The 24,242-nt window shown below is 44.2% G+C and overlaps 1 protein-coding gene across 2 annotated transcripts in view; it reads left to right on the top strand.

Annotated features, from left to right (window-relative positions):
* Positions 1 to 24,242, top strand: part of NRP2 (neuropilin 2) — a 240,025-nt gene that overhangs the window by 178,677 nt on the left and 37,106 nt on the right. For both annotated transcript variants that reach the window (XM_044431841.1, XM_044431842.1), the window contains exons 14-15: positions 2,660 to 2,756; positions 9,467 to 9,511. In XM_044431841.1, coding sequence (XP_044287776.1) covers positions 2,660 to 2,756; positions 9,467 to 9,511 — 142 coding nt within the window. The remainder of the gene's footprint in view (positions 1 to 2,659; positions 2,757 to 9,466; positions 9,512 to 24,242) is intronic.

Raw genomic sequence — 24,242 nt, forward strand, 5'->3', positions numbered from 1 at the left:
CCCGCCGATCTCAGGGGGCGACTGGGCATATATGGATGTAAGCGCTCCTTCAGGTAACCAGGACCCAAGCCGTTTAGGGCCTTATAGGTCATTACCAACACCTTGAATTGGGCCCGGACTTCAATGGGGAGCCAGTGAAGCTGACGGAGAACTGGAGTCATGTGAACATAACCTCCAGTCCCCGTCAGCAGCCTGGCAGCTCTATTCTGCACCAATTGAAGTATCCGGACCGTCTTCAGGGGTAGCCCCACGTAGAGCGCATTACAGAAGTCAAGACGGGAAGTCACCAGCGCATGAGTCACTGTTGCAAGGCAGTCGTACTCCAGGTAGGGACACAGCTGATGAATCAGCCGAAGCTGGAGGAAAGCGCTCCTCACCGCTGTTGTCACCTGAGCTTCGAGTGAAAGCTCCGGGTCGAGGAGCACTCCCAAGCTGCGGACCTTGTCCCTAGGAGGGAGTGCAACCCCGTTCAGGACAAGGTTCAATTCACCTTCTCCGAAGCCCGAACCGCCAACCAACAGGACCTCCGTCTTGTCTGGATTGAGCTTCAGTTTATTGGCCCTCATCCAGCCCATTACCTCGGCCAGGCACCGGTTCAGTACAGCCACTGCCTCACCTGGATTGGTGGAAAACGAGAGGTAGAGCTGGGTATCATCAGCGTACTGATGGTTCCGCAGCCCACACCTCCTGATGACCTCTCCCAGCGGTTTCATGTATATGTTGAACAGCAATGGGGACAAAATGGACCCCTGCGGCACTCCATGGCATAACTGCCATGGCGCAGAGCCATAGTCCCCCAGCACCACCTTCTGGAATCGGTCGTTGAGATAAGAGCGGAACCACCGCAAGGCGGTGCCTCCGACCCCCAATCCCGCAAGCCTATCCAGAAGGATACCATGGTCGATGGTATCGAAAGCCGCTGAGAGGTCCAGGAGAACCAACAGAGACGCACTCCCCCTGTCCTTCTCCCTGCACAGGTCATCGTACAGGGCGACCAAGGCAGATTCAGTACCGTAGCCAGGTCTCAAGCCGGACTGAAATGGGTCCAGATAATCAGTTTCATCCAAGAGCGCTTGGAGTTGTCCCGCCACCACTCGCTCTAACACCTTGCCCAGAAACGGGATGTTGGCCACTGGTCTATAATTAGTGACCATCCCTGGATCCAGTGACACCTTCTTCAGGACTGGTCGGACTACCGCCTCCTTTAAAGGGGCAGGCACCTGACCCTCCCTCAGAGAAGTGTTAACCACTTCCAAGATCCAGGTTCCAATCCCGTGCTTGGAATCCTTTATTAACCAAGACGGGCAAGGGTCCAAAAGGCAAGTGGTAGGACGTACTCGTCCAAGCACCTTGTCCGCATCATTGGGCCGCAATAACTGAAATTCATCCAATAATTCTGGACCACATGGCTTCAGGCATGTTCTTCTGACCAAAATTCTCTATTGCTTCTCACTTGCCCATATTTTCTTTCTGCCCCCAGCTGCTGCTTGAAAAATCCTACAAAAATGGCAATATCAGGTTAAGAATAAAGCATGAAAATTAAAACTGACAAGCACATTTGCATCCATTGTAGTGAGCTGCATAATTTAGCTGGGGGAACAGGTTTTTGTTTGGGATTTTTTTTTTGTTTTCTTCACACAGAATTTCCATTTCCTTGTACCAAAATGTGGATTTGTCTAGCATGGAGTTCAAACAGCCCTGTTTCCTAATAGCCACTGGGAATAGCTGGAGATGGCCCAGAGCCCAGGCAAGGCATTCTGTGTCTTATTGGCAACTGTCTGCTCTTGGAGTTCTTGCTTTTTTGCCAAGGCCCCTCTATGAATTCCTCCATGAGAGAGGAATGTGCAGGGCCAGATGGCCCTCAGGGAAGGAATAACTGCAAGGCCAAATATCCCAGCGTGCAGAGCATCCCAGAGGGAACAAGCTGCTCTTGGTGTATTTAACCAGTGAACCCCCTCACTGCTTAGTATGGAATGGAAAACTTCCATAGGACTGTCATACTACCAAGTGACTTCAGTGGAAGATACACCTAAATAGAAGCGAAAAAGGCAAGTGAAGGTTAAACCATGTTGAAAAAGAATATGCATTCTCTGGCCTCTTCCCACAAAATGGAGATTCCAGGTTTATATGGATTTGGCTGGTTTTTTAGTACAAAAACCAATAGCCAGAGCTTAAAACAATATGTTGCATTTAGCAGTTGATTATCTGTTGGAAGAATAATGCAAAATTTAAGTGTCATTCCTTATGAGTTTTGTCCTACACTTGTACTGAAGTCTGAAGGGAAAGAGAGAGAGAGAGAGAGAAGGCCCACTGCAGTTAGCTAATGAATGATGAGCATGCACTTCAACCCATTCCAGATCGAACTAGACATAAATGGGAGTGTGACTTAAAGAGTTCTGGGCAAAGTGTAGTTTTGCCTCCGTATGGCTAGGTTGGAAGTGAAGACAAAATACTCATTTTCCTGTTTGGATGTTGTGGGAAAGATTGTATTCTAAGTGTTCATTTGTATTCTGGCTTCTATTGTCAGTTGGAAGCTTCCAGTTTAAGGGCAAAACACTACCTTTTGGTACAAGGAATCAGTACATTTCTATGAAGGACTTGAGGGCTGTTTAGGGACTGGAAGCATCACACTCACTGTTCTGTTCATATTCACTCCTAGATTGTGTTTGAGGGAATCATAAGCAAAGGACATTCAGGAGAGATTGCCATCGATGATGTCCGGATAGGCACCGATACATCCTTGGAAAACTGTATGGGTACGTAAACAATGCAGCTCATCTATAGCAGATTACTTGCAGGAAGCTAAAGCACGTTTGCATCCAGCCGGCCAGGTGTGCAAGCTTAAATGGGGCCCATCTATACCAAGTCTGTACTACAAAGGTCCTTGTCCCGCATCACAAACACTGGTGGTTCCAAGTGAGGAATAGTTTTGCACAATAGTAGTTTGAGGCCATTCCAGTTCTGGGACATATTTTTTTGGCTTGTTTTTCTTTATGTCTTTGGTCCTCATCACCCAAAACTGTTGTGTGTAGGCTGCATGGAACTTCATTTCTGTCATGACTGCTGCACATGGCAAACCATTCCTGTGCTTATAGATTGGCTGCTGACATGCATTTTTCTCCATCACAACAATTGCTAGCTGAAGTATGTGGTGGAGGTGCGGAGACCTATCTCTGCAGGTATTTCATGAGAAGCAGTCTTCGCTGTTCTCAGCGCCCAAAGCCACTGCCTCACAAGCCCATCCAAAGCAAATTAGTTGATCTGGTTTTCCAAAGTGCTTTAGCAGCGGTGGGGTGCAAAGGAGTGGGCCTGGCTCTGTCCAAGGATCACTGCTGTACCTCCCCATACAGAAATTGCTCTGGCCTAGTTCCCACAAACAGCATGTGAAGTGTTAAAACCGTTTGTGGACTGAATACTGCAGCTGAAGGGATTTCCATGACTGAATACTTTTCAGAGGGGTGGGGATCGTGCCTGCATAAGCCTAGCATATTAAGGACAGGACTAGGCTAGGTGTTATATTCCTTGCAAAGTCTATAATTTTCCTTGTATAGGTTATGTTTTGAGGTATTCTTACATATTAAGAGGCTTTCAATCTCCCATCAGTGGGGTGTAGCCCTGAAACAGAGTGAGAGGAATAACCAGTGAGGACAGAGGTGATGGGTCTGTGTGTGGCATACCTAATCTGTTTCCCCTTTCACACTTGGTTGCAAACAAAGGGACACTTCCTGTGAGATGCCTGTCACTGAGTTTCTTTGCAACAACAAGAAGCAACTGAGACAAGTAACAGGCAAATTTGCCTAGAGCAAATTTTAGTGTGCGAATCATTCCTTCCATGTAGCAGTGGCCAACAGGTCACTCTGCAGGCTTCCGTACAGGGAGCCTTATCTCAGAGTTGTTAAACAGACAGAACCCCTGCCCTGCATTCTAGCAAGTTTCAGGAATTCGCTTAGCTTGCTCTTTCCTTCCAGAGGAAGGAGTGCCTAGGGAGGGCAGGCACTGATGATGTTTCTGTCAACTCATTGAAAGAATAATGTTTGTTTCTGTGATGGCAGGGGATGTCCAAAGTATTAAGCAGGGGGTTGCCAAGGACAAATATACAAGAGGAAAACCAGTGGTAGGTTAGCATTACCTGCTTGGAAGTGCTGATCAGCTCAATACAGGCCTTTTATTAATAAGAGATAATCAGTGGGGAAGTTTTAGAATAATTAATTTAGAAGTTTAAAATTATTAGTAACAACAAAACAGATTCCTGGTCTGGAATTCATCATCCTACTGAGACAGGAGCCAGATAGGAAACTTTATTGTTAGAACCACAGAGGTATTTTATTTAAAATTTAAAAGAAGAAGAAAACCTAAAATGTTGACACAAGAATGTTCCATTTCCTTTCCTATTAGCCTGCCCAGTCCATCTGCTATTTCTTGTTTATATGAAGGTGATGACCATTTTTTTCTTTAAATTTCTTCCTCTTATTTGCTCAGGCTTCGGTTTATTTCCACTTTGTTCTCACAACATCCCTGTGACGAAGATTAGAGTGAAAATAGTGACCAACTATCGCAAGGTCCCCCCAGAGACATTCATGGCTGAGTGAAGGTTTTAAATTGGCTCTCCTTAAATAAAGTCTAATGTTCTATCCATTACATCACATCAGCTCTCTCAATCAGGCACAGGCAGACTTCAGGCCTGTGAGATCTACCTTATATTTTACTAGAATCCTGGGATTCATGAACAGAATTTGGTGCAACAGACATAGGCCTGGCTTGCATGGAACATGAGGCCACCACAATGAATCTGCCTGTGGGATTTTTTGTCTTGGCAGTGGACTTTCAAATATTCAGAGGCTGAGGCGTAGCTTCTTGTTCCATGAAAACCCAGAGAGGGTGGGTTGTTGGGATGGTTCACAAGCTGCACATATTCCTAGGCCATCCCGTGGGCCAACTTCCCCAACTTCCCACCTTTGCTGGGTTTGCATGTAACAAGAAGCAGTGTCAGCATGCACTTGGATCAGCCAACTGGCGTAAATGGGTGCTTTAGCCCACCTTGGCTAAGAGGCCATGGAGGCCTGTGGTGATTGCAAAGCAAGAATTTGTCTTGAGCCCCAGAACTGGGTGGAGCTCACTGTCCTTCCGTGAAGAAATCCACCCCCACATACCTGAAATGATCTTCCTTTAAGCCGCATAGTATATGTGGGGGGTGGGGCGGGGGAATGTGATGTTCTTCTGCTATTGTGCAGCAATGGGTGGTCAGACATGCTTGCTGATGTACAGCCAATCAGTGGCCTGGCTCCACCACCATGATAGCAAAGCATCTGGCACCTTTCTCTGCCAGTGCCTGGAGTTCATGGGAAAGGCGTGGGTCCTCTCCTGCTCTAGCAGAGTTCCTCTGCCACAGTGTACCTGGCAGAGTGTCACATGCAGTGGCATTCTTCCTATTGACCCAAGTTGAACTGGTTCTCAGCCTGGACCTGTGAAACATGGCAAGGACAGGTCTAGCCCAGCAGCTCCTCAGCTGAAGATATAAAGGGTCTCTCTTCCTCTAGCAGGTTTCTCAAGTGAAGCATGATAAACCACAGCCAGCTACTGCTGTTCTAGGAAAAGAGTCTGCCGTGCTGTTTTTCTGGATTTCTGAACATTGTTTGAACTGTGCTGGCCACCTAGGGGTCTTTAATTTCTTTAATGCTTCATACTTTAAAAATATTATCTGTCAGCATTTGACAAACAGTTTTAATCTCTCTGCTTCCACAACACCACCCGTGATGAATAACACTAATAACATTTTACCATAATTTTACAATATTTTGAAGGGGACCTCCCTCCTCACTGAAATATACAAAGTAAAAACAGTCCCAGTGTTTAAATGATTATCTTCAAATGTTTAAACACAGCCAATGGTGGGTGATGAGTCAGATTCACCAGAAAAGTTGGGGACTGAGCTGCCGAGTTTCTTCCATTTTTTAAAGAACAGATATATTGTATGTGTCCCTGAAACATCTCTGTGGTAGAGTACTTGCTTTTCATGGCAGGTTGAGTTCCTGGCATTTCCAGCTAGGGCTGGGAAAACTCCTGCCTGAAATTCCCAAGAGCACTGCAAGTCAGAGCAAGCAGCCCTGGACCGAATGGACAAATAGTCTGACCTGGTCTAAGGCAGACCCCTACATCCCTACAGGCTCTTTAGGACTTCACTGTGGAATCTACTCCCATACTTGTTGGGACATGTTCAGAAATAATTGGGGCATTGTTGAGCATGTGCAAAGTGCCCTTCCCTTTCCACTAGGTAACTGCAGCTGGTTGCCGTATCTCTGGCACTGGGGGAAGAGTTTGTGATTTTCATAGTTTTGGATGTACAGTTCTCACTATCAGAAATAAAGTACTACAAACTATCTTCACTTTTGTCATAAAAACGTTAGCATAATACCACCACCCCAAACACCTATATGGAAGTCCAGTGTTAAGATTCCCCAGTGCATGATATAATTGACATTTATGTCGTACACAAGCTCATGGTTGTTAAGGAAATAGTATTATTGCACCCTGTAGTTCCCCTGTCTGCTGTCTGCAGTGTGAAGCAATCTGTGGATCATATTGTATCTCATGAGAGATCCATTAATAGAAATTGCCACTGTTTTAAAAATATAAAAGCAGCTGGAAAAGTTTTAGATTGGAATTGTGGCATGGGGGTGGAACTTTAATTCTTTCCCTCAGATGATCTTTCTGGTTTTAAACAGTTTCTTCTCTAGAAGTTGGATTTTGAAAACAGCTTCTACTGCTGCAGGGAGGTGGGATGGGCAGAGCTGAAGTATCTGTGTAGTTGGTTCTTCCAATGTATCATTCAGTATATGAAATAATATCTGTTCTCTTCACCTCCCACATCCTCAGGACTATAAAAAGGAACTGATTGGAGTTGCAAACTCCTGTTTTAAAATTGTAATCTGGAGAAGTGATCAAATTCCTTTTCAACTTGGGAAAAGGATCTAATAACTTAAAATATTACTATTTCTTTTGTTTTGACAACCCTGTCACTTGGTTTCTGAAGCATGGTGGCTAGTTTGTGGCACTCCCCTGAACTAAAATTGAGCCAAGAGATGCCATTCCCAGGAAAATGTAAGAGTAACTTTTAAAAAATCAGGTGTTTCCCCTCCTTTTCCTTCAGGAAAGTAATCAGTAAGACACAATGAGTATTGCTTTCCCATTCCAGTTCCTTTCTTCTAGGAAAATAAAAAATCCATCTTTGTTGAAGGGTTTACTTAGGTGGGGTATCTGACCTTCCTTGGGGGTGTGGACACCTGGGGATGGGGGCGGAAAGGAAGATTCAGGAGGCTGGGGCAAGTTTAGATGGAGGAAGCTGTATGCCCTTCATCCTTCTGCAAAGTGGCATTGTTACTTGTAAAATTATACAATAGATCAAGGGGGGTAAAATGGCAACTCTTGCTGAGAGACTTGACAAAATCTTGACTTGCTGAGCAGAGTTTACAATGTGATTGGGTGGCAGAATTCTGTGTTCTTGAATGTAAAACCAATGGGATCCTATGGTTTCTTAAAGTGTGTTGTAAAATGTTACCTGGAAACGTGAAAGTTGCCGACCAGTAACCAGCTTTTTTGGTGGCAACATTCTTATGACTTTAGCAGTTCTGTGGCCTTCAAAAATAGAGCAGCTTTTGGTTTCACTGCTACCATATGTTAGGGGAAAGCTCTACCTGGAGAATTACTGAAAGCAACATACCTTTTAAAGTCACAGAATTTCTGCTAGGAAAAAGAATCAATTTTCAACTGTGAAATTACCAGCAAATGCCCAAGACAGTTCTAGGATATTTCAGAAAGACCACAAAATAAGTAAGTAAATAAAAAAACAGAATTTAAAGGGTCTGTGGGTGATTTTCTCCCATGTGGAAAAGTATCTCTGAGTTTTTATTATTCTGTTTATTTCACCTTGAATACTGGGACTCAAGGCAACTTTTACAGCATTAAAAATTATACAATTAAAACATAAATAAAATATACCAAAGTTTAAAATATAATTAAATCATAGAACAACAAAACCATATAAAATAACAAAATCAAAAATATATAGAATGGAACTAGTCCAATGCAGTCTCACAAATCTGAACTGTTTCAAAAGGCTTGCCTGAACAGAAAGGTGTTTGCCTGCTTCTGAAAACACAACAAGGAGGGCACCAGTCTAGCCTCCCTGGGAAGAGCCTTGGGGACGTCAACAGGAAGGCCCTCTCCCGCATTCCTACCAACCATGCCTTTGAAGGTAGTGCGATGAAGAGAACAGCCTCGCAGAAGATCCTAGGGTATGGGCACGTTCATAAGGGGGAAAACAGGCTTTCAGGTACCTGGTTGTAAGCTGTCTAGGGCTTTATAGGTCATGATCAGCACTTTGCATTGTGCCGAGAAAGAGACTGGGAACCACTGAAGCTCTTTCAGCAAGAGCTCTTTCAGCTCAAGAGCGCCAAACACTTTTCAGAGGTAGTCCCACACAGAGCGTGTTACGGTCACAGAGCTAAACAGGATGTAAGATGCGTGTCACTGTAGTTGAGTCTGACAACTCCAGGAATGCGTTCAGCTGATGTAAATACATGTCTGGCCCCTACCAGCACCCAGGCTCCGGGTTGAATCCAGCACCCACGCTGCAAACCTGTGCCTTAAGCAAGACTGTAACTCATCCAGCACAGAAGGAATCTCTATTCCTTGATCTGCCTTCTAACTGACAAGGAACACCTCTGTCTTGTCCGGATTAAGCTTCAGTGTGTTTGCTCTCATCCTGTCCATTACTGTCAATAGACTGTTTTAGCATGCAAACAGCTTGCTTAGCATGAGATGGAAAGGAGAAATAGAGTTGGGTGTCATCAGCATCCGGGTGAAACCAAACCCCCAAACTCCAGACAGTCTCTTCCAACAGCTTCATGTATACGTTCAGTGGCATGGAACCCAGACAAACTCTACAGGCCAGTGGCCAGGAGCTGAAGAGCAGCTTGGCTTTCCCTCCAGGGTGAGGCATTTCAGCTCAGCATTGTTGTGCTTTTCTTAAAGTTGTGCTTAAACTGGCAGGAGTAGCTACAGGACCTGATTTGGGTTGCATTTCTACTTGGGATCGAGCTCTTGAGCCCATTCCTGCTGAACCCTTCTGTCTCCAAAAGTTTGCTCTAAACAGCATGCTCAAGTGCAAACAGCAAAGTATCTGAAAGAGAGATTTTCAGTACCAAATTGGTACTGAGGCATGATGGGGACCAAATTGCAGACTGGAGCCCTGCACCTGCTTTTTCTTCACATTCTCTTCAGCAGATTTCCTAAATGTAGTAAGATAAATCAGTTCAATGTGCGATTTGGGAAAAGAAGCACAAAAAGATTCTTGTGGATTTGAGTTCTTTGCATTGTCATAAGGATCACATGTGTCTCAGGCTATCTTGAGGATATATAATTCGTTATCTTGGAGATACTAAATTTCACCTCCTCTGTTTCTTTGCAGAACCCATTGCAGCTTTCCCTGGTGAACACACTTTTGAAATTTCAGGTAAAACTGAACTTCTTTTAGCAATGTTTCTGCTGCATGATTTAATTTCTGGTTTTCAAGGTTTTATTTTAAAAATGACTGTGTGTGCAAAAGAAAAAAAAAACACTAACAGAAGGCCGCTGCTATGCAAGATGCCTACATTTGCAGTATGACTTAACATCAGTAGGTGGCACTCAAATAGATGTAGTTTGTGGGTGGGTGGGTGGGTGGGGTGGGGGTTAAAAAAGAGAGGGTATATTTCTTTTCCCAATAAATACAGTCACCTTTCTTTGACCAGGTTTAGTTGCTTGAAAGCATGCAGAAGATTTTTTTTCAAAACTGTACAAATTGCTATGCCAAAACTAGGTGCTGAATCCCAAAAAGAAAACAAAACCCCCAAAACTGCCGTGCATGTCTGTGCTTCTCAGTAGTGCTTCAGGTATTCCGTGGTGCTGCTGCAGGGTAGCTGAAGGAAATGTGCTGGAGAGTTCAGGTATTCTTTCACCCCGGACAGCATGCTGCTGCCCCGCAGAGAAGTTAGGTTCGCACTTTTAAAGTTACTGTTTCCTTTTTAAAAAGGCCAAATACTTACACTTTTAACAGCTGTGCAATGGGCAAAAGTTCACACAGAGAACTTCCATATTGCCATGGCGAGAGGTGCTTCATTTATTGAGTCTCTGCCTGTCATCCTGACGTTGAAGGCACAGACCCCTCCATGCTGGTTAGTGGTGACTTCATCAAGCACCCCACACTTCTTGTATGTTTGAGCAAGCAGATAAATGGTTGGAACAGAATCTGGGCTTTTGAACGTGTCCTCTGTTTGACCGGGACACATGGCCCAGTAGAGTCTTTTATGGACAGAGATTCTAGAAGTGTGTCTAAGAGAGTTAGAGTTGCATGGTGGGGTTACCACAGCAGCTGCACCCAGATCTAAAGGAATTCAGGCCAACTAATAATAGAGGCAAGTAAGGATGCAGATGAACTACTCCGCCTTTGCAACGCCTAGGGAGGAGCAGTGAAGCTTTAAGATGTAAGGCTAGGGGAATAAGCGGCATCCACAGAGAAGTTCAGCCCCCAAATCAGCAGTGAATTAGAAGTGCAACGAGGTGGCAATGATGAATATTTAGCGTAGAGATGTTTTCCTTTTCAATCCACAAATGTCAAGGCAGGGGCTGAACCGGTCTCTTAGTGAGGGACCCTGGCAGGCAGCGGGGGAGGGAACTGGAGCACAGGAACAACTGTCACCCTGAATTTGAAGGCTGACATTTAGTAAAAGAGAACCAGGGGGAAATGGTGCATTTAATAGCTTAATGCTGGCCTGAAGAAAAGAAAATGGGATGCCTCGAGTTGATAAAACCTGTAGAGGGAAACAAAAGGGGAGCGGAATTCAGAGAGACAGTCCTCCTCATTAAACTTGTTTCTGAGTCAGTGGAGACACTCTGGGGTGGGGGAAAGTGTGAGGCAGTTCCTTTCTATCTGGAGTGATTTTTCATTTTGTTTCATTGTGTAATCCTTTTTGCCTTTCACCTGTGGGATGGGAAGGCCCAGTACAGCAAGAAAAGCAGGAAGCATTTGCTTCCCAAAGCATTCTGCTTATATTAAATCATTCTCTTTTTATTTATTATTGGATGGACTGTTCTTCCTCAAGCAATCGCTCAAGCTATTGCTGACGTATTGCTGAAGCTGCTGCCTTTGATTTCCAGAAGAGATGCATTTTTAGTGATTGCAAGAAGTTGGCTTTTCTGTGAAAAATAGTTTGCAAAGTCCTTTGGCATTAAAATTGAGAGTCTGGTAGAGAAGCCCTTGTAGCTAAGGATGAAAAGGTACACTACTGGCATCCATAACATTCTTCTTTGGTGTGAGGTTAATGTTAAAAGCTGTTTAGCATCTTAATCCTATTTATTTTAACACTTAAATTTTGCCAGTTAGTGTATTACTTTCCTAACAGAAAATAGCCTAAAAGTTCAACCAAAATTAGTTTGAACTTCAGCATCTGTTGAGATGGTGCTGATACTGCAGAGATATTATGTAGGCTTTGCAGGGAAAATACGCAGAATTGGGTGATGATCCCTTAATCTTTAAAGGCACAGACCTGTGCATGTTTACACAGGAAAAGCCATACAACTTTCAGCATGCCCCAGTCTGCTGTGCATAGGATTGTGGCTTGTGCTTTTTAAAACTTAATTGATGGAGGCCATCACAGCTATGAAATAACTACAGTAATTACACATATAATACTGTATTTTCCCCAGCTATAATCTCAGCCTCTTCTATGTTTGCTGTGCTTAGACTAGGACAGATTATTATTTTGGGGTTTTTGCACAATTATTTAGAGCGGTTAAAGCAAAAAGATTGTGAAGATCCAGGTGGATCTCTTGCAACTGTGTGAATGGGCATCACAAAGGTGAACGCAGTTCAGTATAAGCAAGTATAAAGCAAGCACATTGTGGGACAAAAGAATCTCAACCTCAAGTTTAAGCTCATGAGATCTGAGCTAGTTGTTACTGAGCAAGTAAGAGAACTTGGGACCATGGTGAATACCTCAATGAAAAGCAAATAAAGGAATTGCAAATAAAACTGCCAAGATTGTATTCTGATTCGGATCTATGGCACAACCACTGTTAGTGCCTTGTGTAGAGTTCTGGTCACTACACCTAAAAATAGATATGATGGAGTTGGAAGAGGTTTCGGAAGGGGGCAACTAAAATGATCATGGGCTGGAGAAGCTTCCCTGTGAGGAAAGATTATACCTTATGGGACTGTTTGGCTTAGGAAAAGGTGAGTGCTGGGAAATGGCGGTGTACAAATTTATGCATGGCATGAAGAAAATGGAGGAGGAGACATTTTTATCCCTCTCCCATAATTCTAGAATGCAAGGACATCCTGTGAGGCTGATTGTTGGGAGATTCAGAACAAATGAAAAGAAGGACTTTATTATGCAGTGCATGGTAAAACGGTAGCATTCACTGCCACAAGATGCAGTGACAGGCACTCACATGGATGGGTTTAAAAGAGGATCGGACAGACTCATGGAGGAGTAGGCCCTCAGTGGCTACTAGCCCTGATGGTTATATTTGTCTGTCAGAGTCAGTATGCTTACGTATACCAGTTGCTGGGGAACATGGATGCGAAGATTCTCCTGCATTCACGTGGGATTCCTGGGGGAACTGACTGGGCCCCATGTGAACAAATTGCTGCACCAGATGGACCTTGGTCTGATCCAGCAGGGTTCTTCTTCCTGCTTCTGCTGCATTTGTGTGTCTCGGCATGGTTGCAAGAGGTGAATGGAAGCAGTCAAGAGATAGACCAGGCAATGGTTTAGAGCAGCCTTCCCCAACCTTGTGTCTTCCAGACATGTTTGGACTGCAACACCCAGAATTCTCAGTCAATGGCCCTGCTGGATGGGAGTTCTGGGAGTTGTGATCCAAATGCCTCTGAAGGCCACCAGGTTGGGGAAGGTTGGATTAGAGCCTTACTGTATGTAATGGTCATGTATTATGGCCATTTACCTCCGACTTTAAAAGCCAACTCTTTCATTTGCATATTTTGCCTTTTTTACCATGGGCTGTCAGACTGGGGCCTTGGGCAGAGACAGAACCTCATCTGACCACAAGCCCCCAAATAATGGTTCCATTTTCATGCTAAATGTGCTCAGGGTGCTCAACACAGAGCTTGTCTTGCGGGGCCCTGTGCTCACACAGGATCACCTCTTGAGTTGAGGGATGGGAATCCTGTCAATAGAGCAGAAGCTGGACAGGTGCTAGCTGTGCTTCTCTCCTCTGCATCTTTGAGGGTAATGGTGAGGGAGAGACAGACTTGCCCAGGGCTGTTGATAAACATCAGGCTAATACTCCAGACATGTCCCTTGTCTAACCCTCTCCAGAAGACAGAAGTGGGAAAAGGGTCTGAGGTCCAGTTGTGTCTTATCAGTAAAAACAGGTCTGTTGCTTGCATTTGAGGAGGAAGATTCTACCATTTTTTAAATCTGCGCTAACTGCGGACATACCTAGCTATCATTCCAATCTAGTTCTTCCTGGGATGCTAAACAAAGCATATGCCTAGACTGCATTCCTTGAGGCTGCATATGGGAGTATACACAAACACGGTGCCTTGCAGAAGTAAGTCACACACAACCCTTTAACTTTTCTACATTTTGTTGCATTCAACCTGCTGTAATTGAAACAAATTTAGTTGTCATGATTACCACATGATGTACACAAGAAACTCAATACTGTGAAGGTGCAAAATATTTTTATTGTGGCACAAAGATATGTAAGCAAATTGGCACTTGTTGGTTGCATGAGTATTTACCACCTTTGATGTGACATGCCTAAATAAGCTCTGATGCAGCCCACTGCCTCCACAAGTTGCATGTGGTAAGTGAGTGAATGGAGTCTATCTGTGACAATTCCAGTGCCATATGACTTCAGATTAAATGCATTGTTTCTGGAAGGCCCTAGAGTTTGTTGGAGAGGGTATCTAAACAAACAGCAGCATGGAGACCAAGAAGCTATCAAGACATCTCCAAGATAAAGTTGTGCAGAAACACCAATCAAGGTGGGGTTCTAAAAAAATAGCACAAACTGCGAACAGCTCCTGGAGTACCATGGAATCTGTTATTACAAAATGGAAACAATATGGTTCATTCATGAATCTGTCTAGAGAAGACCAGCCACCAAAACTCAGTAACTGGGTAAGAGGAGCACTAGTGAGAGAAGCAACCAAGAGGCCAAAAGTAACTGAAGGAGCTGGAGCGATCTACACCTGGAATGAGAGAAACCATGGGGCAATGATTACCTGACTGCTCCACAACGATGGGCTTTCTGGAAGGGTGATGAGAAAAAAAGCCATTGCTGAAATAAACCTATATCAAAGTTTGTTTGAAGTTTACATGTGGGAGACACAGTAAACATGTGGTAAAAGTTTATCTGGTTTGTTGAGACCAAAACTGAACTTTTGGGCCTTGCTGCAAAAAGCTGTATGTTGGGCAAACCTAGCAGTGCTTATTGCCCTGAGAACACCATCCTCATGGTGGTGAAGTATGGTTGTGGCAGCATCGTGCTGTGTTGTTGACTGGAAAATGCTCACAATTAAGAGCAAGGCAGATGGGACCAAATACAGAGAAATCCTTGAGGAAAACCTGGTTCAGTCTGCAACAGCTCTGGGAGGATGCAGAGGCTTACCTTCCAGCAGGACAATGACACTGGAGGCACAGCCAAAGTAACACTGAAATAGTTTTAAAACAAGAGGTGGAATGTCTTAGAACAGCCCAGTCAAAGCCTCAATCCCATTAAGAATCTGGCAAGTCTTAAGATGCTGTTCACCAGTGGTCCACATCCAGGCTGATGGGGTTGGAGCAGTTCTACCAGGAAGTATGGGCAAGCATTCTGTTACTTGATAGCAACTTAGTCTAGAAGACTCACAGCTGTAATTGCTGCCAAATGTGCTTCTACCAAGTATTGACTCTGGAGGAGGGGGTGAATACTTGTGCAACCAACAAGAGCCAGTTTGTTTTTGTGCTGCAATAAAAATATTTTGCACCCTCAAGGTGTTGAGTGTCTTGTGTACGTTAAGTGGGAACAACAATGATTAAATCCATTTCAGTTCCAGATTGTGACTCAACAAAACAGGAAATCAAAGGGGAATGGTGAATACTACTGCCAGGAACTGTACATGTTCTTTGGTGCATGCACACATGCGTGCGGGTGTGCACACACACACACAGAAATATCAAGTCTTCAAGTGCAGGGTGAGTGTGTGAGAGAGGGGAGGGGGCACACTTTTAGTCTGAAGTGACACAGCCCAGGCCCAGCTTTTTCCAGTTAACTCTGAATGCCAGTTTGCATTCTTGTCTTAAGCCAAGTGAGTCTTGCTGTTGTTGGATACTTGTTTCTCTTTGCAGAGAAAGTTAGGCCAATGCAAATTGCTGGTTACTCCCAAAAATGAAAGCAAAAACAACCCCCTGTGTTTACCAAAACGAGAAACAATAGCTTAAAAGTAATTTTGTTGAGCATATGAGATTGTATGGCCTGAAGGGTGGATTTTATGAAACTGGCTGGATGCACTTTCACTCTACTGTGCTTCCTCTGTGACGCCCCTTAACCTGACAGAAGGCCAGACACAGCTGTACATCAGCACCACTTTGAGCTCTGCATGTTGCAATTGAAGGGTATAGGACAGGGGTCCTCAAATTTTTAAACAGGGGGCCAGTTCACTGTCCCTCAGACTGTTGGGGGACCGGACTATAGTTTGAAAAAAATATGAACAAATTCCTATGCACACTGCACATTAAAAATAATTAAAATTAATTAAAAATTAATTTTAAAATGTTTGCACCGCTCCCTCGGGCTGCAGCAGAAGTGGGGAAGAGCCTTCTCTGGGTAAGCCGCGGCCGCCTCGCCAAACCCGGAGGCAGCCATTCAACAATGGTGGCGGCTTGCCCATTGAAGGGCGTGGCTCACATTCTTAAAAATGGATTTTAAAAGTTATAAGGTAGGTTTTCTTACCTTCAATCCTTTTTTAGTGTCTTCGTCTCTCTCTCTCTCTTCCACCCTCTTTGCTTCTGTTTTCCGCTCCATATTCCCGCTCTGTATATGCATGCAATTGGGGGGGGGGGGGGGAGGAGATCCAGCACATGCGCAGTTGAGCTTTTACAATTAGGCGCATGCGCCGGCTCTCTGTCAGAAAATGCCTGCGCCAGCTCAGAGCTTTTGGATTTGCTCGGAGATCATTTTCTCTGAGTGAGTCCAAAATCTCTGAGGCGGGCTGGATTTGGCCTGTGGGCCGTAGTTTGAGGACCCATAGTATAGGATGACTTTCACAGGCCAGTTCCATGTCAGAAAATATCATGAAAACATTTTGACAGAGTTCAGTTAGGATTGGCAGGTTTCAGCCCAGAGATTCTGTCTCCCACACTACCTTTAAGTCTGCCAGTGAATCAGGAGACAACTCAGTCATGGTTCAGTCACCCCCTCCACCCCATCACTCACCAACACCTCTCTCTCCCTCTATCTTCTGTTACGGGTTCTTTCCAGTCTGTTGTGCCATAGGGGTAGGTGGGAGGGGGGAATAAACGGAATACCCTTAGTAGCCTGGTCTTGCTATCATTGCAGCTTTGAGGGTATAGGGGAGGTCTCCAGAAAGCAACCAGGCATTTTCCATTCAAGAAATATTTGACACATTGTTGAACAAGAAGCCTGGGTTTGCCAGCAAGTGTGCGCTCAACAGGAAGCTGTATGTGTTTAAGTTATCGTATTTAGTTTTTTGAATATTTAGGTATGCACATTATTGAACCATGTGCCACAAAAATAATCAAACAGCTTGAAGACATTATTGATATTCTTTCTACTTAACCCAACAGATTTTTCATTCTTGTTTTGCTTTCCATTTGGGAAAAAAGGGTACAACACCTTTAGGAAATAAATACATGGAGCTGTCTTATGCTGAACCAGGCAAACCCTCCAGCTCACCAAGCACTGTCAAATGCATGGATCAGCAGCTGAAAAGCATATTAGACATTTTTCCTAGCCCTATCCCAAGACACCTATATTTATAGTGAACATTTCCCTATCTTCACCCCACATATTTTGCTATTGTTAGTGGGGTTCAGAAAATGACCAGGATGAGACAAGAAGCTGCAGTCCTTGGCAGTGTCCTGCGTACATTCCTTCCTAGGACTCTCAAGCAGCAGGGCTAAGGGGGCACAGTGGAAGTCAGCCATTGAAAACTGTGCAAACTGCCGCCATGTACACTTGAGAGTACAAGCTGAGCAGGCTGTGAACAGACCCTGTATAAGTCAGGCCCTTGTATATGCGGCCTAGATATAGTGGTATCTGTGTTATTAGGCAGGATGCAAACCAGGAGCTGTCTTCTTTTTTTCTTTTTTGCAAGTATGACATAGTCAATCATTCCAAGTCAGGTTTTATTACACAGTAGAAAACGATTAGAAATAAACAGCAGTGGCTTCAGTCGGTCCTTTACTGTATCTGTATGCAGATATGTGCCCTTTTGCATGTTGCAGGAGATGACAACAATGGCTGCCTAAGTGTTGGGAAAGGGGCACTATAGGTGCACATCTGAAGTCAAGGCATTGGGACCATCAGTGGCCACGGGTGATTCCTCAGAAGGCTTTTTTGAAGATGGGCATGGGACACCTTGATCACTTGTACTGAAGTTACTGATTCATCTATTCTTTAGAAGTGGTGCTTATAGGGTAGGGCCAGGACCTAGGCCAACTAAGAAAGACTCAAAAAGTCTGGTTAGAGAGAAGGATGCATGTGTATCTGTAAGACTGACACCTGGTTCTTCCATGTTACTCATTGGCTTTTTTAAAACTTTATTTTTAGACTTGGGTTCCAACATCACCACTCATGGAATAGCACTTCCCCTTCCTGCAGTACTCCCACAGATCCTCCAAATCTGATTCAGAGGAACCCTTTATCCTCTGGAAAAGATTTAAGGGATTGCTTGTTTGGGGCTACATACGGGAAGAGAAGCCTGTTCAGTGGTATCTGTTGTTGCTGTGGTTCAAATCATTTGGATACAAACCTTCATTTTAAAGCAAGAAACCACTTCCTGCCCAAGGACTAAATTCCATTCTGAAGAAGCTCTTGCAGGGGACACATTCTGGTAGTGGGCAGAGCCAAGGGCAAAACGGATTGGCAGGGCCAACATTTCAAGCATATTAGGGTTACTTCTCCAGTACTGGGAGAAAAGAAAATGTTTACAGTGATGATAGAACATGATTAGTAAGGTCTCCTGACTTTTAATTTGACCTGAGCCCTTACAAAACATTAAAATGTTCCTCTTTGCAAATAGATTCAGAAGATCACATTTTTCAATGGGATAATTTTTTTCCTGTGTTAGTTTAACCTGATTTTTCCAATTACCTGGGTCAAGATACGTGCTTTTAATTATTTTATTTTCTTCCCTGGCTTCTACTAGATCTTGGGTAGGCAAAGGGGAAGCCACAGCCAGTGTGGCATGGTGGTTAGAGTGTTAGACTGGGACTTAGGCGACCTGGGTCCTAGTCCCCACTCAGCCATGAAGCTCACTGGGTGACTTTGGGCTGATCACGGACTCTTAACCTCCCAGATTCATTGTTCTTGTGAAGATAAAATGGCAAGGAGGAGAAATTTGTAAACTGCCTTGGGTTCTTTGCAAGATGAAGGAAGTTGGGGCATAAATGTAATATAACATCAACAACATCCTTTCTAAGGGATAGCCACTTACAGTGGAATAACTTCCCTCCAGGTGTGTTGGATTGCAACTCCCAATGGTCATGCTGTCCATGAGTAATGGAAGCTATAGTCTAACATATCTGTAGGGTATCAAGCTGAGGATGACTGGAATAAAAGACATAATCCTTAGAGCTCTCTCCACAGCCCTCTGGATGTAGCGTGGAATTGTACTGTTTGAGAATCTAGGCCTTGAGGTGCCAGTGACCTGGGTGTAAAGGACTTGTGATTAAACCGTCGTTTGTGCTTTTCATGCTTGTGCTGCCTGGGTGGCAGAGCAGGGACATCAACTGGAAATATTTACATCATTTGTCACTTTGTGGGACAGTTTGTTCTTGTTCAGCCTCCCGGAGGAGATGGGCAGCTTTATTGCTTCACTCTTGTTTTGCAGCCTCCTTTGTAAACTTTTCATCTCTGTGGTTGAGATAAGGCACAATTTCTACCAGAAAATTAAACTTTTGGTCTGGGGAAAAGCAGGAAAGGTAGAGAGGGTGGATGGGAATCAGCTTAATCAGAAATTCTCTGAATAGAGCTTGTCTCCTTCCTTTTCCTACAACTACAGGCTGATCAGGAATTGAGCTCTTCCTCCACCCAATTCCATTGTCCAGTTAATCAGAACTAGAAATGGCAGGTTGGGTGGCCTGGAGTTAAAACCAGCAGTCTCTCCTTTGCTTACTTATAGTCTGATTATCATCTGTATTTTTGGGCCAAGCAGTGACCAGGCCATGGAATCACAAACAATAGCCCCCAAATAACAGACCCCAGTGGCACCAGACTCAGATTCTGAACCCTTCAAGGTGGAGTCACCTGAGCAGTCACAACCTCACTTCAAGGACTTCCTGATCTCCAGTCCTGACTGAGTCAACATACCCAGTTCAGCAGGTCTAAGGATTATCCTTTTCAGCTTCTTTGTGTGTCCTAGAGAAGGTGAAATAGCCAGGACATAGAAGAGTATGTGAGCTTAGTTGGGTTCTGGACCCCTTCGGAGTAAATGGTCATCTCAGAGCTATCCACCGTCCTTTAGCTCCAGCTTATCCTACCTTAGGCAAATTTGACTAAGTTCATATGACTAGGCAATTGTCTGTCTCCCTCCACCCAAACCCTCTTGCTTCATGGGTTCTCAAAGAAGAACAAGTTGACTGAGTCATCTGGAGCTCTTTGATCAGCAGTTTATCCTTGAAGGGCACCCATTCTCTGCTTACCACTTTCTGAAATATGATTTGTCAGAGGTCATTGTTTTACAGGAGACTTGGACATAGATTTGGACCTTTTTTGGGGTGGTGGTGGAGAGAGCCCTGCAAGCTGATACCTGCTACAGAAAGTCTTTAAAAAAAAAAAAAAACAACAACTTTTATATACCATCCCTTATGCATAGTATCTCAGGATGGCTTACAGTCATTAAAATCAAAGTATGATAAAACAATCCAGTATAATAACAAATAACCAGTAAAGTAAATTAAACCAAAAGCAACTGTTAAAACATTAAGATACTAATTTTTAAAGTAAGGATTGAATAAAAAGGCTTTGACCTGGCGCTGAAAAGAATATAAGATCGGCATCAGGTGAACCTCTCCAGGGAGCGCATTCCACAATCTGGGTGCCACCAGAGAGAAGGCCCTACTCTGAGTAGATGCCCTTTTTACCTCCTTCAGGGAGGGCTCTTGGAGCAGGGCCTCTCCCACAGATCCTAAGGGGCGTATAAGGAAGGGGACGTTCCTTCAGGTATCCTGGTCCCAAGCCGTTTAGGGATTTATAGGTCAAAACCAGCACCTTGAATTGGGCCTGGACTTCAGCTGAAAGAGTGCTTGGAGTTGTCCTGCCACCACCCACTCTAGCACCTTGCCGAAAAAAGGAATATTGGCCACCGATCTAAAGCTGGTGGCCACCTCTGGTTGGTGGTGTCCAGAGACGCCTTCTTCAGAACAGGCCAGATCACCATCTCTTTCAAGAGTCTTAACATTCAGGGCTCTCTAATTATGTCTGGAACAGGCTCTGTGCACACTCTGGGTCAGTCCACTTTGCCGCTGAGGGGTCATCTCTGGTGGAGGGGGAGAAGAAAGGTCGCCTTCCCATTTCCCTCTCCAACAACTGGCCTCTCTGTGGGGATGGGAGGTCACTTGCTGATGGCATGATGGAGCTTTCTGGCTTGTGTGCATGAGGAAGGATTGTACATTTGTACCACAAATTGAGTCTTTCTTGCTTCTCTCTCATAAATGCCTGAGTGGCTGCTCATTTTCTGTCCTTGGAGAAGCTCGTGCTCTGGAAGTTATTTCAAACCTCCTCCTGGGCCCCAGCATTTCTATACCTGTGAGGCAGCTGAACTATAAGCTCACCTGTCTAATAGGTCAGCAGCATTAATATCAGTGCTGAATGCACAGAAGTCTAGTTGGAGCTGCATTAAAATGCAATCCTATGCTGTTTACTTAGAAGTACCCCCCCACAAGTTAAATGGGGCTTTCTCCCAAATAAGTGTGTAGCAGGTTGCAGCCTTGAGAGCAGTTTTCAGTAGGGCTGTTTATGGGAAAGTTTTCTAGCCATGCATATCCCACCCTGATTTGTTTCCTCCCTGGACTATTCTGAGCTTGTACAGAACGCACACAGAGTTAGTTGCCAAGCAGCATTTGATATTCAATTCACTGAATTGAGTATCAAATAGATAGCAGCTTGCAGAAACCCAGGGACTGTTCATTTAAGGAAATAATGCATTTTGCATAAGCTGTACATAATGTATGTGGAATGGGGAAGTGCTGGCTGCCCAGTGACCCACCCATCTGTATAATCCTGTTAAAAATAGTCTCAATTATCCATATCTTACCTTTTCCTGCACATATGTATCTTTCATGACTATGTGCACAAATAGAGAAGCCACCACGACATGTGTGCACTGCTGCTGCAACCATTGCCCAGTGTGTTAGGGAATGCAGAAACAGAACTATTACAGCCAGTTCCGTTTCCCTTTTTGCAAGTGTATTTGCATGTTGGGGAAAAGATAACACACAAAGCAGCCTGGAATCATGTGTGTTTATGTTTAATGTTCTTGCTTTGTTCACATATAGTGTGCGTCCCTCATTTTTACATTAAAAGGAGCATATGGGGTTGGGGAAATTATTCCTGCTTCTCCACAGGTGTGCTTTATTGCTTTAGGCACTTTTCTTGCCATTGTTCTGGTATCAAAGAGACTTGGGAGAAAAGAGCTTGAAGCAGCAAAGCACAGGAAGATATGTTAACACAGGTGGAGGGTTCCACACCACTCTTTGGGCAACTGTTTTGATGTTAAAATTAGACACAGGTCCCTTCACTTCTTTATACATAAGCAGGGCCAATATGTAAATAAGGAAGGGATGTTGCTCTCTTCACATCTCATTAGGTCCTCAAATGCAGCTTGGGTCACAGGCATGGCCACAGATTGGGGGTAAGGGGAAGTAACAAAGCATACAACCTCCTGGATGTTTTTATGCCCCCTACTGAGGTTGTTGCATTCCTTCTTTCCAAGAAAGACTGCTCTGTGTTTGTTGCCGCAGGATGTGAACTTTGCTTCTGAAATTCAGTCACACAGTAGGAGCAGCTCCTCCAGCCCTGGAAGTAGCCCTCCCCCGCAATGGATAATAAACAGCACTTCTTAGATCTGTCATGCACATGGAGAAATGGTTGAGATGTAACGAGGAGCCATGGATTAGTGTTGCATGCATTAAGCACCCAGGAGCTCACTTACTCCCCTTCCCCTTCTTCCCCTTTTCCCACTCCACCCAGTTCATCCATATTCTGTTTCAAGCCTTTTGCTTAGTTCGTTGCAATGTATAGTTTACTGTTTTGGAGACCAGAGTTCCATGCTCTCTTGCAGGGCAAGTGCAAGCCATTCTTTGCTAGTCTGGGCAAAGCCGCAAGCCATGATTTGCCTCAAACTATGCTTGGAGACAAAGGAGGAGGGAAGCAACAGTCTCCCAAATGCTCATTCATGTAATGCTAATTTGAGTCAGGTGCTCAACTTACAACTAGTTTGTCTCAGACCTTTTGCAACACACCTGAGAGAACCCAGCTGCTGCTGCACAGCGCCTAGTCCTGCCTATCAGAGACAGCTGTAAAACAGGAAGGGGGGGAGAAATCAGGGCCAGGGCATCTTAGTTGGGGAATTATTTCCGAGACACACTGCCTCCAAGGAGCCAAAGAGGAAATAAATTTCCTAGATTGTCCACCAAGTTATTTACAATGACTTGTTTCCCAGTGCCAAGTTTATGAGTACTGAATAGTCTCAATGTGAGGTGAATAAATACCCCCTCTGCTTTTAGAAGGAAGTAAGGGATCGTTCGTGCAGAATGCAATCCAAAAGCACTCTAGACCTTCAGCGTGCTGCTGTATTTGGGTGTGTTAGGGACTGGTGGGAGGAAATATTTACAGATGTACGCACAGGATGCATGCAAAGAATCCTGATGTGGCCCTCCTGAAAAGAGCTGCTGCAGACAATAAAGATGGCCATAAATTAGATCTTTAAGGTGTAATTTGTTTAAGTAATATATTGATCAAGTAAAGCTTTAGTTGATTAATTGTAGGGGGGTTAATCACACCTGTTTATTTTTTTTAAGACTGGTACATTTTTGTCATAGGGAATTAAAAGTAAAGAGATGGTGGGCTTCCCTTTTAAACAAGCACCAGATTTCTTTTGTTCTTTTATAAGTTTTACCTTGCAAATTCTGCAGTGCTTCAAAATAGAGATGTTGCTGTTATACATGCATAGTCAAAAGTGAATGAGTAGTTTATTAAACAGCAGATAATTAATTTGCACAGTATGAGACCTCTACATATCTTCTCAGAAGTAAGTCCCATTGAGTTCAGAGGAGCTCACTCCCAAGTATAAGAAGTTTGAGGCCTACAAGTGCTTTAATTGAGTGACAGCTCTAGTTCAGGGCAATGTGGGGAAAAGCATTGCTTAAATATCATGGAAACATGGGAATACGGGAAATATGGGATTGCAAGTTAGTTTTAAAAACTGAATTTTTCCAGTGGGATTAGTTTAAGCATGCAGTTATCATTGCTATGAAAGTCACTTCATTTGCAGTCCTGCATGTACTTGCTAGGTTGTAAACTGCCTGAAACCCAACCAGACTTGCCTCTGAGTGAATAAGCATAGGCTTGCACTGTAAGTCAATCCTAGGTTTAGCTGCGATTCGGAAAGTTGTACCAGAATCATGGGAGGAGAGCTCCAGTGGCCTGTTCAGAAGATCAGATGTGGGTTGGGAGGGAGAGACAACTTTAAATTCTTTACATCTCAGTGCATGACGGCCTGCGGAAGAGCAGAGTTTTGCCCCCAGATTCTTCTCCGCTTTCTTTTCCCGTGGGAATGAAGCATGTTTTTCACCCTTGAGTATCTTTCCTGTGATCCTGTCACAACCTGCTTCGTACTTTGCAATTAAACTCTTGTCACTTGTTTAAAAATGTGATGTGTTTTGTCATTGCTTGACAAACAAGTGCCATGCTGCTACAAGACTGGGCTGATTGGCGAGGAGGAGGTGGCGGGGGGA

Source organism: Varanus komodoensis, unplaced genomic scaffold (assembly GCF_004798865.1).
Source record: "Varanus komodoensis strain SLA01 unplaced genomic scaffold, ASM479886v1 scaffold23, whole genome shotgun sequence".
Lineage (NCBI taxonomy): Eukaryota > Metazoa > Chordata > Lepidosauria > Squamata > Varanidae > Varanus > Varanus komodoensis.